At 44.3% G+C, this 18,737-nt stretch overlaps 2 protein-coding genes and 1 non-coding gene across 3 annotated transcripts; all 3 read right to left on the minus strand.

The window, feature by feature from the left end:
• Window positions 1–10,137: 10,137 nt before the first annotated feature.
• On the minus strand, window positions 10,138–12,047 carry LOC9635778. Its single transcript, XM_002967424.2, has 3 exons — window positions 11,932–12,047; window positions 11,826–11,879; window positions 10,138–11,760 (listed from the first exon to the last, which is right to left on the minus strand). The coding sequence occupies exons 1-3, from the start codon at window positions 11,989–11,991 to the stop codon at window positions 10,219–10,221; spliced, it is 1,656 nt and encodes a 551-aa protein (XP_002967470.1). The 5' UTR covers window positions 11,992–12,047; the 3' UTR covers window positions 10,138–10,218.
• Window positions 12,048–17,015: 4,968 nt separating this feature from the next.
• Window positions 17,016–18,158, minus strand: LOC112345427 (pentatricopeptide repeat-containing protein At4g02750-like). The gene has a single exon (XM_024672141.1). It carries the CDS (start codon window positions 18,156–18,158, stop codon window positions 17,016–17,018), a length of 1,143 nt encoding a protein of 380 aa, XP_024527909.1.
• Window positions 18,159–18,636: 478 nt separating this feature from the next.
• TRNAF-GAA lies at window positions 18,637–18,709 on the minus strand. The gene has a single exon. It is a non-coding gene; the product is annotated as a tRNA-Phe (tRNA).
• Window positions 18,710–18,737: the final 28 nt, after the last annotated feature.

An 18,737-nucleotide genomic window follows, 5' to 3' on the forward strand; every position in this document is an offset into this window, starting at 1 on the left:
CTTACTTTGTTTTTTAGGCCAAGGCTTGTTCAGATGCAGGTATCAAGACATTGCAACAGATGAATCGGAAGAAATTGGCATCAAGGCTGTAATCCTACTAGTCACTTAGCTGACTCTCTTGCGGGGGTAGGTGCACTTTTGGATGGTTTACGGAATGTACTGTATGTTTTTTCTGACCTTCTTGTTCTTCATCAGCAACTCTACGGCATGATGAATTGGAGCAGGTATTGCCTTACTGATGTTGTTTCCAGGAAACCTTGTTGAATTTCCTGTTAAGGAACTACCTTCATTACAATCTCTACGATCAAGCAGAGAAGCTTCATTCAAAGTCTCAGCGATCTGACTCACATTCGAATCAGCAGGTGATCAATTATATGGTCCTTTCTATCGCTAGTGTTGACAAGAAATTCGGTGGCAGCTATGTCGCTACTTATTCTATCTTAGAAAGATCAGAACTATCCAATTCAAATACACAGATGCAAAAGACTCCCTCATGCCGCAAGAAAGGCACCGACAATTCCCGCGCAAAGCCCTCCGTCCTTGCTTTGAGCTAACGAACGTATGCAAAATTATTCAGTCGTTGTCCGCTTTAACTCGTGGCTGCTGGTGGCAGGCTGTGCGAATTGGTGACTTGGAGCTGTTCAGATCCGTTGCTGACAAGTTCTCCGCCACATTCTACGCTGACAAGACGCACAATCTCATGTCCGCTAATGTCATCCAGACAGGTTTGCGCAAAATCAGTATCTCTACTCGATAATCTCCCTAGCAGATGTGGCTGCCAACCTCTCCTCGGATACTGCGGTCAGAAACTCACAAAAATAGGAGCCACAAACCCTTGAATAGAATAGAACTAATTAGAAAGCTACATCCAAAATTCCTTAAATTAATGTCAATAGAACATCGTATAGAACTGCACGGCTGCAGCATTTCCTTTCATCCTCTTCCTTGCCAGTTCCTGTCTGCTGCCTCACTTTACACTTCTCAGCGCTCTGCAGCTCTTTGTTGTGTGCGTTCGGAGGAAATCTGAGAGCTATGACAACCTCGTTGTAAGTGTTGAGGCAGAAGGCAATTTAGTGGAAGGCCAGCTGAGGCTCCTGCATTGAGTAAATGTTGCTTTCTTTCGACTGCATGAAGCCGTTCTTGTGGTCTATGACTGCATCGATGCCGTCGTCGCAGATTGCCTTCGCAACCATGCTCTCCGCGTCATTGATCAGTCGATCGTGTCCCTGGCAAATATAGACGCAAATACCTCAGCTAATGGCTAATAGCCTCTCGATCCCATTCGCCTGGAATGCCACATCTAAATCCTCGAATAGAAACTACGTAGTAAAATGGATTCTATTGAAGAAATGAAACTTTTATTTCTCTTTATTTGTTTCGCTGCTCTCTGTAATTTATCCATTAATAGGAGTTTCTGTCACTTTCATAGGCACCCATTCTTCCTCCTTCCGTGTCTCTCCAGTCTCTATGTTGATAGAGATAACGTCTCCAGCTTCTAAAGACAACGTATTTCCAACTTCTGAAGACAATTTAGTTCCACGTCCTATCTTTGCTCCAATGTTGTATACCAGGACACCTTCGAAAATACCATCAATTTCTTCAGTTGCTGGCAGATCGACACCATCTAGTCGAGTGCTCCTGGTCTTGTATGTGAAAGGAATTCGGCACTTAGCTTTAGTGCATTCAAAGGTTACGTTCACCTTCCCATTTTGCTTGAAATCTTTGACAGTGACTGTGGACTGAAACTGGATTGCGTTCTGAGTGGCCTTACCAAATTCGTAGGTCCTGCCGCGCTATGTAGCAGTAAAGAGCTCTGGGGGATACTTGACGCTCAACTGCAAGTCAAAGCGCCCCTACTTGACTTTCACGGAACAGAGCAAGTCTCGGTTGGGAACTCATCAAATCCTTTTCTATCGCTTCCGCTCATAGAAAAGGTGTCAGAGTTGCTCCACGTTTGGCTGGTGGTCAGTGTTTGAGACAAGGTAACCTGTGCCTGTAAATCTGCCGTCTTATCACCGTTGTTCTTCAAGTAGCTGCGGCCAACCACCAGGGCTTCAATCTCCCGCATTTCGGCCAACTCGAGAAGATACTTCACATCAAATATGCTTGTGTGCGACACTCACTTCCAGGTGGGTCTCTTTATCGTTGATGCTGTCGGCAATGGCACACAGGGAATCCAACCAGTATTCACTGTAGCGCTTGCACAACTTTTGGTTGACTGTCGAACGGAAGGTTACAACTTTGTCGCTGAGTTTAATAGGCTGGTAAGTGCCTTGGAACGTTCGATGTCGGCCCATATCCAATTGGGACTTAGCCTCCAGAAGCGATCCCCTTTGATGCTGTACATAGCTACATTACCATCCACAGTGGGAACAACTTCCAAAGTCGCATAAAAGTCAGGATTGTTTTCGAGGTTGAATTACAGCCATTTTTCCTGCCCACGTTCAGCATGCACGCACATGAACTTGTTGTTGCCGCCCTTCAACATAACATAGCGTGTTGAAGAACACGCCAGAATCTTCCGTTTCCTGCACGTAAGGAGAGTCACCGTTGGAGCATTCTTATCCTACGAACGTACAAACAAACAACAACTTATTAGAACGAGAAACAGGATCACTTGAATCACATACAAGTGTCTTAGCTTCTGCTTCCTTAGCATTGTCCAGCGAGGCTTTGATTCCGTCCTGTTCAGGAGCATATATATATCAGAAATTTCCATATGAAAATCATGTCGTTTACATACCTTTCCTATGCTATCCTCCAACCTTTGGAAGCCCCGAGAAACGGAGTGAAGCCATGGAATACCTAAGATTTTGATGAGTTGCTCAAACTGAAGTAGTAATAAGCATTGAGGAGAGGGTAAGGTGCTTCTGATGTTATATATTCAATCAATATTTCGTGGCTAGTTGACATTAATAATCCTTCTCTTAAGAGTTTGGATCTTGACATTAAGCTGATTGCCTTTAATGGTGCACAAGTAGTTAAACTCTACAGAAATATTCACGTGATCCATTGAAATTTTGGAAACAACCAAGAATATATCAATAACATTAGGGATAGGAGCAACTCGATTGGTATCCATGCTGCTTGCAGGAATCACATGGTTAAGATATTGTCAAAGCACATTTTTAATGGATGATCCACAATCGCTAAAAAGATGAGTAAGGCGTTTCTAATGTTTTGTATTCAATCATAGTTGTTTCTTAATCACACACCATGACAAGTTGACATCTTAAGAGTCTGGATCTTGACATTAAGAAGATTATTAAGTGAAAATTGTCCACATGTAGTTTCACGTGATCTGTGCACATTGAAATTTTGAAAGAAACCATGAATAGTATACAATAGCACTAAAGATAAGTTCTTAGAAGAATCACATGGTTAAAAAGTACAATTTTTTGTTTGATTAAGAAAAAATAGTGAATATACTAAAAGTATACTGGATATTTTGGGATATTCTACATGTTTTCAAGGTTAACACGACTGATGGTTTAACACTCTAAAGTATGAGTTAGACCATGAACACTCACAACATACTTATTACAAGAAAGTTATCAAATTATTTGCAGCTGCTTTAGCTGTGAAGTATAATACAAAATTATTAATCAAATGCAAATTTATCAAATTCTAGTCGTCCATATGAGCATTGTCTTTATACTCACAAAATGTGTGATGAATACTCATTTGATACAGCCAAAATTCTTGGAATTCTTAAGGAAACTGAGTATTATTGCATGTAACGTGCAACAAATTATGAATAAATTGCTGACATGATACACAATTGCTTTCTTGACTATGTAAATAAAACCAAAGTAGCAAGCATGCATGTAATAATATAGAGCCAACGAATCTTCCTCTGTATGAGAGTTAGTTTCGGAAAAATATTAAGAATTCAAGTATGGAATAAGTAAAGAATATTCACATACCTCAGTCAGGAGACAGCGATGCTTTTATATTAGGCCAGATTTATTTTGAGACTAATTACACTTCTTTCATTCCTAGCGGAGGATTAGTAATTCTGCTTCTATCAGCTTGATCCCTGCTATTGTATCTAGTAAGGATCATTGACGATATGGATTGTTAACCTGGAAGAGTCAAAGACATTGAAGATAAGGGCCTAAGTTGATCAGCTCGCGCCTTCCAGGATGATGATGAGAACGCCAGCAGCAAAGCGGCTGCAAGTTCTAGTGCTGCTGGAGCGCGAGGTTGATGTTGTGCCCTCGCCTCCTTTTGTGCAGATTTTTTATTGTATGCTCCATTTGTCTAAATGAGCAGGCAAACAAAAAAATTTCCGTTTTTGGGTTGTACCCAAAAGGGTTACAGAAATGTATACGGCCCTCCTAGGAATCGTGTGCTCGACGATGGAATGGCGGCTATGGTGCCGTGTTCGACGATGATGTTAAAGGGGCCGGTGATCGCGATCGCGACGGATTTTATGCGCTGCAGCTATAAATGCTGGGTTTAGGGAATGTAGGTGAAAGTGCTCGAGACGCTGGATCGCAGAGAAAAGCATGTAGAGTACGAAGCGGCATTTAAACAGCTAAAAGCTCGCGGTGAGTTCTTCCCTTTCTCCTCTCGTGAATTTGATTCTACTTTTTGGCCACAGAAAGCGAAAACCAAAGCCTGATAGCGCGCGTGAAGTCACTAGAACAATGTTTGGCGGCTGCTACGTGCAGGGAAGAAGCTCTACGCACGCAGCGAGCGGAGGAAGTGACTGTGGGAGAAGAACGATTTCGCAAGCAGCTGCTTCGCAGCAACGAAATCCAGGCAAGCTTTCATACCTTCTTTTGTTTTTCCTTAACGCGAGAATCGTTGTCTATAGGAAAAGTTGATGGCAGAGATTCGATTAAAATGTGAGGCCGAGGCGAGAGAGCTAAGCAAGCGGAAAACGAAGTCTCGTCACTCAAAAACGAGCTCGCAAGCTTGCGTGACACTCCGCTAAAGAAATCCGTCGTCTAGAAAGGGACATACAAGGGATGGAAGAGAACAACGAGTTTTGTCTAAAATGAATGCTGAGGTGAAGTATTAGATCGTTGGTTTGCTGTAATGGCTTGTGTGCGGTTTTTTTCAGAATGGTGCATGCAGACGGGAGACCGCGTATCAGAGGAGCTTTCGTATTTGCGCGTGCAACATGGCGAGCTTGAAGAGAAGCTTAACAATGTAAGTAAGAAATTGTGGTCTTTACACATATTGCAGATACTGCAGGAAAAAATGAACCTTAAGAGAGCTCGCTACCGCGTCAAGTAAGCTTTCCAATACACAAATGACGGATAGTCAAGAGGCGGAGGCAGTAATCAACATGCGAGAGGAATTAAAACATCAGGTCAAGTGGAGTTTGAAGTCTCTTACTGTTTTTTCTTTTAAAGTCTGCTGAAATTTCAGAGGCGAAGAAGCTGAAGGCAAATTACGTGAAGCAGCAGGCAGTTGAAGAACAACTTGATACTCTAAGAAAGTGCGCAGAACAAGCAGAAGCCAAGATTTCTTCTTGTTGTGGTTTTCTTCAAGCTCTGCATAATGGGAGGTTGTTTCTTTGACACGAGAAGGGATGGAGTCTTGCTTCATATGATGAGGAGGAATCGTTCCTTTTGCAACAACATAAGGCAGCTTCGTTTACATCTATACTTGCGACTCCTGAGAAGTCTAAGCAGAGACGAATTGAGGTAGGAAAATATGTCAATGATATGTTGATGTTTTTTGTGTTCATACAGGAGCTGGAAAGTCTCTTAGCTAGCTTGCAGGAGACGATCAAGGTCATAGAGAAGGAGTTAGGAAAGCATTGGAACGTCAAAGGAGTGTCAAATTGCTGTTGATAGACTCTCAGCCGATCTTCCAAGCAGAGTTTGCCAAGCACTTAGGCCGTGTATAAGTGGGATAATAATAGCATTACAACTTTTATCATCATCAAGCTCTAAAATTTCATCTTTGGAATGCAAATCATTACAATTACAGCAAGAAATTGGAATCCTTGAAGGAAAGGTAATAGTAATACTTCTTTCTGTATTATTTTCTGACTTTTGCCTCAAAGCTTGCTTGCAGTGAGTTTGATCCTTCCAAGACCAAAGTCTTGAAGCTGTGAACAAGCTTGGACACTCACCTGGTTGTCACTTCTGTACCTGTTGAGAGTGCCATGCATTTTAAATCGCATCCTTATGGTGAAATCACCATGATATGCAGAGCAAATTGCATCTATTCTTGAAAGCAAGGACAAGATTGCTATGCTGACGGGCAAAGTGGGCGCACTAGAGCAGGAGATTTCTACGTTAAAAAAACGTGAAAACAGGTTAGAATAACTTCGCTTGAGATTTTGTTAATCTGTCTTTGTTCCAGATACATGCAAGTGTTTGCCGAAAAGGCTTTTACTTTTAGGACGGCATGTGGTTTGATCTTTGGTTACGAGGTGAATTATGCACCACACTTGTTTCTCTTATTTAACTTGGTACTGCAGATATTAATGAACGAGAAGCAAATTCCGCAGTTACGTTTTTCAAGCTCCGTTCGGTACGAAACATTGAGTTTCAGTATACAGCAAATGGACATGCAGTTGGACGCGTCGATATGCTGGTATGTGTCGTTGACCTCTCAAAACGCTCATTTTGATGCAAGGCAAATGATTATACAACTTCGCCTGAAATCGACTGTCAGGTAACTGAGAGAGTCGTTTATAAAGTCACTCAATATTTACAATGAATCACAGGTGACGAAATTTTTGCAAGGCTTCAAATCGATACCTGCTTTTATAGCCAACTTGACACTCGAGCTGTTCAACAAGGGAACCATTGGCTGAGGGAAGCACAAGGCTACAAACTCCGCCGAGTCTCTCTCGTACGCATGGAGTAGATGTGAGCGAGTAACGAGTATGCCAATCCATTGTTTGAGTCCACCTCAAGCGTGCGCTTTGCAGCATGGCCACCGCCCCCGGAGATCACTGTGACTTCGGCAGGCACCGAGGAAGCACTTCCAGTCGACAGGATCCGTGAGGTACAGCATCGTTAGCATGAGCTCCCGTGCCTCGTTGAGGTGCCCGGCTCTAGCCAGCAGATCGATAGTGCTGCTTCGATGGTTGCAGCTGGAAATCCATCCTCATCGACCCAAAATGGGACCTGACAGTGTAGAGCTCTCCGTCGTGGCTGGAGGCTATCAGGATAGAGAGAAAGCGGGCAGGGAGTCTGATCCGGTTGAAGATGGCCTTGGCTTCGACGACGTGCCCGTTCTGAGCGTACGTTGCGTAGCATCGAGTTCCAGGAGAGAAAGTCGTGCTGTGGCATCTCGCGAAAGAGGTGGAAGGCTCGGATGAAATGCCAAGCAGCGAGCATCGAGTTTCACATGATGTCGTGTCTCTGAGGTACGTCGTCGAAGATTTGTTCACTCCAACCAAGTTTCCACTTGCCGAGATCATCGACGTTGTGCTCCGGCATCTCGTCGAAGATTCGTTTGGATTCTTCGAGATGCCCACCTTGGGCATATGTTGTGAGGAAGTTGGTCCAAGAGATTATATGTCGCTGTGGCATGGTATCGAAACCATTGAAAGGCATGGAATAAAAAAACTTTGCATCACAAACCTTAACTTTCTAGCAGGAGCTATCAGCATGGAGGTTCTTTACCAGCATGATATCGAACACACGCCTAGCTAACTCCGGTAATGGAATATGCTGAGAGCATCGTTGTCCAAGAGACGAGATCCCTGCGTGGCGGAGATGCCCGTTTTGTGCGTAGGCCGCGAGCATTGAGTTCCAGGAGGCGATGTTGCGGTGTGGCAAGAGATCGAAAAGAGGGATTTGGCGTGGTTGAGGTGGGAGAAGGCGTCTTCGCTGTCCTCGTGCATGGCGGCGAAGATGGCAGAGGCGTGCTTGGCGCTGCCGCATTTGCCGAAGAGCTCGATGAGCTTGTTGAGGAGGAAAGTTGGCGGCGGGGAGGAACGTGCATAGATGATGGATTGGACGCGCTGGGCGTCGGGTGGTGGAGGTGTTCCAAAATTCTCCTCGTGGTATCACCATCCAAATTCATCGTCATTGTAAGTTTTAGGTGCATCCAGAGCCGACCAAATCATAGTTCTGAGCCAAAAAGGTAGCACGTCGCAGATTTCTGTCCTCGATTCACTTACATAACTTTGGAAGGCCAGGAAGGGGCGTCAAATTCTTCGCAGCGAGCCTACAAAGCTATAAGCATCAGTGAAACAATCGGAAAATAGCAGAACAAGAAGCTCACTGGTGGAAGCAGGTTTCCTTGTCAACTAGAAACTTGGCACGTTTGGGGAAGAGAAGTCGTCCAATGTCACTTACATGTGGCTGCAGAAAAACTCTCTGGTGACTGGAACACCTTCTTGATAGCCTATCTAAAAATTGCTCCTAAGTTGAACCAAATTGACTAATAAAACAACACCTCCCATAAAGCCTGATGATGCAATGGATCTGTATCGCATAGCCGATGCAGGACGTGGAGATGAAGATCGCTCTAAGGATTCCACAGGGCCGTCAATCCTCTCTTGCTCCGCATTTTACCCTAGCTGCATCTATGATTTGAAGAGCATTGCCGCCTTGGTGGAGAAGGTGTGGCAACCAAGGAGATGAGGCTCATGATTCGAGATGTTCGCAACGTGATGGCTGCACGGCATAAGCTCAAGCCTGGATCACTTGGCTGCATTTATCAAGTTCGTGATTCCGTTGGATTCTGCAATTCTTGAAGAAGGTACATTTGTTGTATATGATCCCTGTTTCCAATCTGAAGCCGGAGGATGACAAGACGATGGAAGTTGACATGTCATCGCAGTCTCCATCAAAGCAGAATGTGCTACCTGAGCTGGAAATACTGTGTTACCTCATAGTTCTGATCTACTTGATCGACCAGAAGCAGTGTAAGCAGGTGAATCCTCGCACTTCCGTTTGGTGCTTACTTTGTTTTCGAAACCAAGGCTTGCAGGTATCAAGAGATTGCAACAGATGAATCGGAGGACATTGATATTTTGGCATCAAGGCTGTATTCATGGTCTACGACACGTGGCGGTGGACGGTCGCCCGCGCTGCGCCAATTCATCATGCCGTAAACCATCCAAAAGAAGACCTATCCTAAGTGACTAGTAGGGGGCAGGTGGATCAAGCAGAGAAGCTTCATTCAACGTCTCAGCGATCTGACTCATATTCGAATCAGCAGCTGATCAATTATATGGTCCTTTCTATCACTAGTGTTGACAGGACATTCATTGGCAGCTCTATCTTGGAAAAATCAGAACTATCCAATTGGAATACATCATGCCGCAAGAAAAGCACCGACAATTCCCCGTGGCTTCCGGATACAATGTAGCAAATGGGAGTGATTGTTGGACTCCAACTGGGTGAGATTCCAGGTTTAGACAACCAAAACCCTCCATCCTTACTCTGAGCTAATGAACCGTTTCTTTCAGTCTGCTTTTGGTGACTTAGGAGCTGTTCAGATCCGTTGCTGACAAGTTCTCCGCCACATTCTACGCTGACAAGACGCACAATCTCATTGTCCCAGACAGGTTTGTGAAACATCAGTATCTCCACTCGGTAATCTCCCTAGCAGATGTGGCTGCCAAGCTCCACCTCTCTTGGGCTACTGCAGTCAGAAACTAAAAACTGTGCACAAAAATAACTTTTGTCTAGCATCTAAACCCTTAAATAAAATAGAACTTAGTTAATGCCTAATGACTACTTCCACACACGGAGTAGCAGCAGCAGCGTAGCTTGATCGATCGCCCGGCGCCTCACTCCAAACCAAGGTCAGTCCCTGGCAGAGATTTCTCCTGACATCCAAGCCCTAGAAGAAGTATTTCCCAAGATTCCTTTCTTATAAAGTTAGGGCTAATGAGTTTCATTTCTTACAAACCTTTACAAGAAGTAAAAGAAAGCCCTAAAATGCTAGAATTGTAAACTCTGTCTTGACCTCTTGGTCGAAAATAGCATAGCAGCACCATTTCCTTTCAAAAGTCATTGTCCTCTTCTTTGCCAGTTCTTGTTTTTGCTGCTGCCTCACTCTACACTTCTCCGCGCTCTCCAGCTCTTTGTTGTGCGTGTTCGGAGGAGCTATGACAGTCTCGTTGTAAGTGTTGAGGCAGAAGGCAATTTAGATTGATTAATCGATCGTGTCCCTAGATGCAAATAAATACCTAATAGCCTCTTCGAAAGTAAATGAAGAAATGTTTTATTAGCACTCAGAGGAAAGCTTTTATTTCTCTTTATTTGTTTCGCTGCTCTCTGTAATTTATCCACCAATAGGAGTTTCTGTCACTTCCATAGGCACCCATTCTTCCTCCTTCCGTGTCTCTCCAGTCTCTATGTTGATAGAGATAACGTCTCCAGCTTCTAAAGACAACTTATTTCCAACTTCTGAAGACAACTTAGTTCCACGTCCTATCCTTGCTCCAACGTTGTATACCAGGACACCTTCGAAAATACCATCAATTTCTTCAGTTGCTGGCAGATCAACACCATCCAGTCGAGTGCTCCTGGTCTTGTACGTGAAAGGAATTCGGCACTTAGCTTTAGTACATTCAAAGGTTAGGTTCGCCTTCTCATTTGGCTTGACATCTTTGACAGTGACTGTGGACTGAAACTGGATTGCGTTCTGAGTGGCCTTACCAAATTCGTAGGTCTTTGTTGTTTCAGTCCCAATAGTCAGCGTAAACGTAGCACTTGCAACTTCAGGCTTCCCAGCGGTTAAAGACACGCTTGTGTTCATAGAAAAGGTGTCAGAGGTGCTCCACGTTTGGCTGGTGGTCAGTGTTTGAGACAAGGTAACCTGCGCTTGTAAATCTGCCGTCTTTTCACCGTCGTTCTTCAAGTAGCTGCGGCCAACCACCAGGGCTTCAATCTCCCGCACTTCGGCCAACTCGAGCAGATACTTTACATCAAATATGCTTGTGTGCGACACAGCCTTGCTCACTTCCAGGTGGGTCTCTTTATCGTTGATGCTGTCGGCAATGGCACATAGGGAACTCACCCAATAATCAGTGTAGCGCTTGCACAACTTTTGGTTGACTGTCGAACGGAAGGCTACAAGTTTATCGCTGAGTTTGATAGGCTCGAACAAACACGCCGGAGTGGTAAGTGCCTTGGAACGTTCGATGTCGGCCCATATCCAATTGGGACTTAGCCTCCAGAAGCGGTCCCTTTTGATGCTGCACATCGCTACATTACCATCCACAGTAGGGACAACTTCAAAAGCCGCGTAAAGGTCCGGATTGTTCTCGAGGTTGAATTGTAGCCAGATTTCCTGCCCACGTTCAGCATGCACGCACATGAACTTGTTGTTGCCGCCCTTGAACATGACATAGCGTGGAAGTGTGAGTGCAGTATCTTCTGCAGAAGTCACTTGCAAGCTCTCCTTGGACGTATCATCAGAAGCTCTGAATCCCCTTTCCAGGTTTTTCACGGTGTGACCACCAAGATACTTCCCATTCAGCACCGATTTGAACGAATAAGTGTTTGAGTTGATCTGCTTCACCTCAAACTGACAGTCAGTATCGGTGGATGCAGGTGTGCCCTCTCGATCAGCAACTACCCAGCCACCATCCTGAAGAACACGCCAGAATCTTCCATTTGCTGCACGTAAGAACACAGTATCTTTCTTCAGGTACAGGATTTGATGAGTTGCTAACCGGGACTTGCTCTGTTCCGAGAAAGTCAAGTAGGGACGCTTTGTGTTATCCTCCCCGCTCGACTTGAAGTTGAGCCTCAAGTAGCCCCCAGAGCTCTTTACTGCTACATAGCGGGGCAGGAGAGTCACAGCTGGAGCATTATTATCCTACGAACACACAAACAAACAAACAACTTATTAGAACGAGAAACAGGACCTCTTGAATCACATACAGGTGTCTTAGCATCTTCTTGCTTAGAATTGTCCAGCGAGGCTTTGATTCCGTCCTGTTCAGGAGCATATACATCAGAAATTTTCATATGAAGCTCAAGTCGTTACCTTTCCTATGCTGATATTTGGGGATCCTCCAACCTTTGGAAGCAAACGGAGTGAAGCCATGGAATACCTAAGATTTTGATGAGTTGCTCAAAATGAAGTAGCGAGGTGAGGAGAGGTAAGGCGCTTCTGATGTTATATATTCAATCAATATTTATTTCTTAATCAAACCTCCGTGGCAAGTTGACGAGTTTGGATCTTGACATTAAGCAGATTATTGGTTGCTTTCAAAATTCAATGCGCGTGGATCACATGAATATTTTTGTAAAGTTTAACTAGTGCACGGCTCTGGATAGGTATCCCCATGGTTAAGACATTGTCAAAGCACATTTTTAATGAACTGCTGACAGTGATGGATGATACACAACCGCTTTCTTTACTATGTAAACAAAACCAAAGCACCAAACATGCACGTGATAATGTGGGCCAACTGTCAAGTCCTAAGGGTTGTGAGTGCCGCTCGGCAAGCTCTGGCCCGCTGCTGGAGCGCCGCCCATTGCGAGCTCTTGTTTCTGGGCGCTGTGGGCTCCTCTCGTGGCACTATACTTGATGGCGGCACTAACACTCTGTCTACAGCACTTCAAGCTTCCGAGCTCCACTCCCATGGGCGCCCTGTTTTAGGGGCGCAGTGGGCTCCTACCCATGGGCTGCGGCTGCTGAGTGCTGCGAGCTCCATTTTGACCGCCGCTCATGTGAGCTCCCATCCTGGAGTGCTGCCCATGGGAGATTTCCACATGGGCATTCTCGAAGAGCCCCTTATAGAAGCTGCATGCTGTCCAGAAGTATGTGAGCTCCATCTTGGAAGCGCCACCCAGTTCCTTTCCAAGCAAAACAACTCTCCCTCTACTTTTGCCAGGCTAACTTAACTCCACTAGATTGTGATATTTAATAGATGATTCCATGCCAAAGGTTGAATACAAACTTTGGCAATGGCAAAGGATGTAGGGACTGAGAGTGATCATTTTTAAAATTTGCATTCATTGTATTGTAGCTTCACTTAGCCAACTGTGACAAAACAGCATTTCTCACCCCTGGGCAACGTGCTTGGCTCAAAAACATGTATTATTATCAGCTTGATTCTAGCTGTTGTGTCTAGTAAGGAACCTGGAAGAGAAGGTAAAGGCTTAAATTGATCAGCTCGGACTGGTATATTTTTTAAATATACATGAATAGTGATTTGATTTGCATATTGCTTAAAGCTTTGTGATATAGGAAATTATCCATGTGATTCTTTATGGAATGATAGATAATATCAACACAGTATGCAGGTCCATCTACCAATCTAAGTCAATTTTATTTACCAAGGCCCTCACTTTCAGTGCAGGTCAAAGGTGTTTGAAGAATTCTCTACAATCTAACACATTATAAAATGTTTTCATGAAAATATTATATAAAATGAAAATTACAACCTCTTAAAAAAATAATGCCTTTGTTATTGGAATGGAATTGAGAATTCTACTATAATCTCAAAATGACATTTGCTGCATAATTCATCTGGAAACAAGTATGCCTACAGTTGGATGACCACATGCATCCTTTCAGAAATTGAGAAATTTAAGACGTTGGTATGCATGTGATCCAACACAAAAGAATGACTATACTTGTCAATTAGCAAGGTTGTCTCCTCTTGGAGGATTAGTAATTCCACTTCTATCAGCTGGATTCCAGCTGTTATGTTCCAAGAAGTGGTTAAGTTGCAAGGACCATTGAAAATATGGATTATTGACCCTGGACTAGAAGGTTGTACTGTGGAAAAGAGCGGGCGTGAAGTTTAGACGATTTCGCAAGCAGTTGGATTTCTTTGTTTCTAGAATCGTTGTCTATAGGAAAAGGCAGAGATTTGATCAAAGTCCGAGGCTGAGACGAGAGTTAAGGAAGCGGAAAACGAAGTCTCCTCACCGAAAACCGAGCTTGCAAGTTTGCATGACAGCTCCGCTAAAGAAATTCGTCGTCTAGAAAGGAACATACAAGGGATGGAAGAGAACAACGAGTTTTGCATGTCTAAAATAAATGCTGAGGTGAATTATTTAGATCATTGGCTTGCTGTAATGGCTTGTGTGCGATTTTCTTCAGAATGATGCATGCAGACGGGAGACCGGGTGCGTCAGAGGAGCTTTTCTATTTGCTCGTGCAACATGGAGAGCTTGAAGAGAAGCTGAACAAAGTATGTAAGAAACTTCATACATGTGTTTCTTTGCTTTTGTATTGCAGATACTCTTGCTACCGCGTCAAGTAAGCTTTCCAATACACAGTGCCCATCTTGAAGCATGAGACTGATGGATGCAAGAATGCAGTTTGGATTATTCGTGCTGCCTCGTCCACGTCTTCATTGTCGTTTTGCTCCAGCTCACTTGCCCTGTTTGCTCGTCTTCTCTTTCGTGGCTGTTCAAGATCTCGAATTACAACAGCCTGCATCGCATGTGAAATATATATTTTGATGTCGTAGCTCCATGCGGGTGATGATCTGTGAGGAGTCTCCGCGTTCCAGTCAATGTTGGGTGTGTGGAATTCTATGTATGCAAGGCACCACTCTCTGTTTCCTTCGCACAGATTGGGCATGCTGTGAAATTTTTGTGACCAAATGAGAAGGGGCATATTAGTGACGTCATTGTTGCCACTGTTGCCTCTCCTGTGGGCGGTTGCATCCACTGGAAGTGTATGAAAAAGCCACTGGAAAGAGGCCGGCAAGTTTTGCTTTGGGGTTTCTCTCGTCTTCTTGCGACATTTCCACGGCAAAGGGCTCCCCCAAATCAGATTCAATGCCATATTGCTGGCGCTTTTCATTCTGCCATGCCAAGAAGCTTTATATCCCATCCTCGGTGAATCTTCATAGCTTAATCTGGATGCCCAAAAGGGCTTGCAGTGTGTTTTTTGTTTCTTTGTTTTTACAGAGAAAAGAGCGACCAAGTTTTTTCATGTGGCTAGCGAGGGAAGAGTTTAGTGGTCTTCCTTCTGTAAGGTTGAACTGCCACAAGTTCCATATAAAGGAGTTATTCAAGGATTTCTGGCTTAAAAATGGGCAGTTTTCTATAGATTGCAAAATTGACCCTACATTGGAGGATTGCAAGTAGATTGGGTTTCTTTTGCCCATGTGCGTTCTTGCAAGTTCTCCATCCCATCCAAGTCTGATCCACTCCAAATGCATGTGCAACAGCATGCGAGCCTAGTGGCAAAGATGCTAGATCTGTGTTGTATGGAAGTAACAAAGATGCGTGTGGAGGGAAACTGTATAAACACCCAGATGAGTGAGCTTCCTCACAGTCTAGCTTCCTCACAGTCTAGTGTTAATTCTTGAGCTTCTAAACACTCCAGTGTTAACTATCACCATGGCTATTCAGAGGTTTGTCCTCCTCGACATTAACTTCCTTACAATGTTAATGTTATTTTCAATTACACCAACTTGCTCTACCAAAGCCCTTTATTATATTTCATTTTCCATAATTGATACAATGGTTTGAAAACCACCCCAATGGTCACAACTTTAAGATTATTATTAATCCCCCATTAATTAATCACACTGAGTCAAAAATAAATTGAACCTAACTTTGTCTTGGTTACAAGTACACTTTAGCCTTGATATCATCCTCGCAACAATTATGCTCTATCCTAGAGCACCTTTCATCTTAGAACCTATTACACTTGGTGCCTTCAGATTTTCATCTCCTTCTTATGTTAGCTTCATGGTAAGAATGACCCAATTATTTCTTTAGTGCTTCCTCTCCCCATTATCCAACATCTTTCACACCAAAATAACATAATTTCTTACTTAAATATCTATCTTTCCCCCAGGAATGAAGAATGAGTATGGAGAGTGGGAGAAAAGTGAGTGTCGAATATGCCAACTAGAACAAACAAGCATGAACTGCTTAACCTTCTTATTCTCCAATACTAATTGTCACCATAGCCATTCAAAGGTTCATTCTTCTCAGCATTGGCCTCTTCAATAGTGTTAATGTTGCCCTATTTACTCTTTGCTTCCCACCAAAGCACTTACTTTTGTATTTCATCTCACACAATTAATATAATGATCTTTATCCTTCACAATGAAAATCAATGTTATAATTTAGCACTAAAAGACAAAAAAGTCTAGCCTACCTAGATTTGATGTTTTTTGCTGGAAAGTCTCTTAGCTAGCACACAGGAGACGATCAAGGTCATAAGAAAGCATTGGAACGTCAAAGGAGCTTCAAGTCACTTCTGATAGGCTCTCAGCCGATCTTGAAGCTGCACGTTCTACAATTTCATCTTTGGGACGCGAATCATTGCATTTACGGCAAGAAGTTGGAATCCTTGAAGGAAAGGTAATCTTTCTGTATTATTTTCTGACTTTTGCCTCAAAGCGTGGTTGCGGTGAGTTTGATCCTTCCAAGACCAAAGTCTTGAAGCCACGAAAGCTTGGACACTACAGAAACGTCTCACCCTTCTGTACCTGTTGATGTTTGGTTATATGTTTTAAATCGTATCCTTATGGTGAAATCACCGATGTTTTCCGGAAAAATCATCTATTCTTGAATGCAAGGACAAGATTGCTATGCTGACGGGCAAAGTGGGCACGCTAGAGCAGGAGATTTCTACGTCATGAAAACGTGAAAACAGGTTAGAATAACTTCGTTTGACTGTCTTTGTTCCAGATACATGCAAGTCTTTGCCAAAAAGGCTTTTACTTTTAGGACGGCGTGGTTACGAGGAGATTTATGCACCACACTTGTTTCTTTGATTTAACTTGGTATTGCAGATATTAGTGAACGAGAAGCCCAATTCCGCAGTTACGTTTTCCAAGCTCTGTTCGGTTTACTCAAGAGCTTGAGTTTCAGCATACAGCAAATGGACATGCTGGTATGCTTTTTGCTTTTGCCTGTCGTTGACCTCTCAAAACGCTCTTTTTGATGCAAGGTAAATGATTATACAACTTCGCCTGAAATCGACCGTCAGGCAACTGAGGGAGTCGTTTTTAAAGTCGTTCAATATTTACAATGAATCACAGATGACGACATTTTTGAAAGGCTTCAAATCGATACCTGCTTTTATAGCCAACTTGACACTCGAGCTGTTCAACAAAGGCACCATTGGCTGAGGAAAGCACAAGGCTATAAACTCCCCCCAGTCTCTCCCGTACGCATGGAGTAGATATTAGCGAGTAACGAGTAAGCCGATCCATTGTTCGAGTCCATCTCAAGCGTGCGCTTTGCAGCATGGCCACCGCGCCGGAGATCACTGTGACTTCGGCAGGCACCGAGGAAGCACTTCCAGTCGACAGAATCCGTGAGGTACGGCATCGTTAGCATGAGCTCCCGTGCCTCGTTGAGGTGCCCGGCTCTAGCCAGCAAATCGACCAGGCAAGTGTAGTGCTGCTTCGTCGGTTGCAGCTGGAAATCCATGCTCATCGACACAAAATGGGACCTGGCAGTGTAGAGCTCTCCGTCGTGGCTGGACGCTATCAGAATAGAGAGAAAGCAGACATCGTCGCAATGATTCAAGAGTTTGATCCGGTTGAAGATGGCCTTGGCCTCGACGACGTGCCCGTTCTGAGCGTACGTTGCAAGCATCGTGTTCCAGGAAACAAAGTCGTGCTGTGGCATCTCCCGAAAGAAGTGGCAGGCTCGGATCAAGTGTCCGTTTCGGGTGCAAGCAGCGAGCATCGAGTTCCACATAACTTCGTCTCTCTGAGGCACGTCGTCGAAGATTTGTTTCGCTCCAACAAAGTTGCCGTTTTGCGAGCTTGCAGAGATCATCGACGTCCACGACACGAGGTTGTGCTCCGGCATCTCGTCAAAGATTCGTTTCGATTCTTCGAGATGCCCGGCTTGGGCATATGCAATAAGCAAGTTGGTCCAAGAGATGATGTCTCGCTGAGGCATGGTGTCAAAAAGGTATTTTAAATATTCCAGATTTCTTGTAAGGACTAGCATTGAAAGCATTGAGTTCCAAGACACTAAGTCTTGCTCGGGCATGTTTTCGAACAAGGATCTAGCACTATCAAAATGCCGGTTTTGGGCATATGCCACAAACATGGAAGTCCAGGCCACGGCATCTTGCATGGGCATAGAATCAAAAACCAACCTTGCCTCACAAACTTTACCTTTGCTAGCAAGGACTATCAGCATGGAGGTATATCCTGCAAGATTCTTTACCGGCATGGAGTCAAACACACGTCTAGCTAGCTCCAAATGCCCGCTAATAGCATAAGCTGACAGAATCGTTGTATAAGAGACGAGATCCCTGTACGGCATCTCGTTAAAAAGCGAGGCGGCGTGGCGGAGATGCCCGTTTTGTGCGTAGGCCGCGAGCATCGAGTTCCAGGAGACGATGTTGCGGTGCGGGATGCGATCGAAGAGGGATTTGGCATGGTTGAGATGGGCGTTTCGCGAGAAGGCGACGAGCATGAGGTCCCAGGAGAAGGCGTCTTTCCTGTCGTCGTGCATGGCGGCGAAGATGGCAGAGGCGTGCTTGGCGCTGCCGCATTTGCCGAAGAGCTCGATGAGCTTGTTGAGGAGGAAAGTTGGCGGCGGGGAGAAACGCGCATGGATGATGGATTGCACGTGCTGGGCGTCGGCGAGGGTGGTAGAGGTGCTGATGAGATCCAAAATTCTTCTTGTGGTCTCACCATCCAAATTCATCGTCATTGTAAGTTTGTGTGCATACTTCAGTTTCTCACTTGAAAGTTGGTAAATGGTGGCAAAAGATTCAAGCAGATGCCATAGAAAGACGTGCGGTGAGCGTGGATCGAACACGCGGCCTTCAGATCTTCAGTCTGACGCTCTCCCAACTGAGCTATCCCCGCTTGATACATTTCATCAAAATCAATGCCC

This window comes from Selaginella moellendorffii, unplaced genomic scaffold, assembly GCF_000143415.4.
Source record: "Selaginella moellendorffii unplaced genomic scaffold, v1.0 SELMOscaffold_8, whole genome shotgun sequence".
Classification (NCBI taxonomy): domain Eukaryota; kingdom Viridiplantae; phylum Streptophyta; class Lycopodiopsida; order Selaginellales; family Selaginellaceae; genus Selaginella; species Selaginella moellendorffii.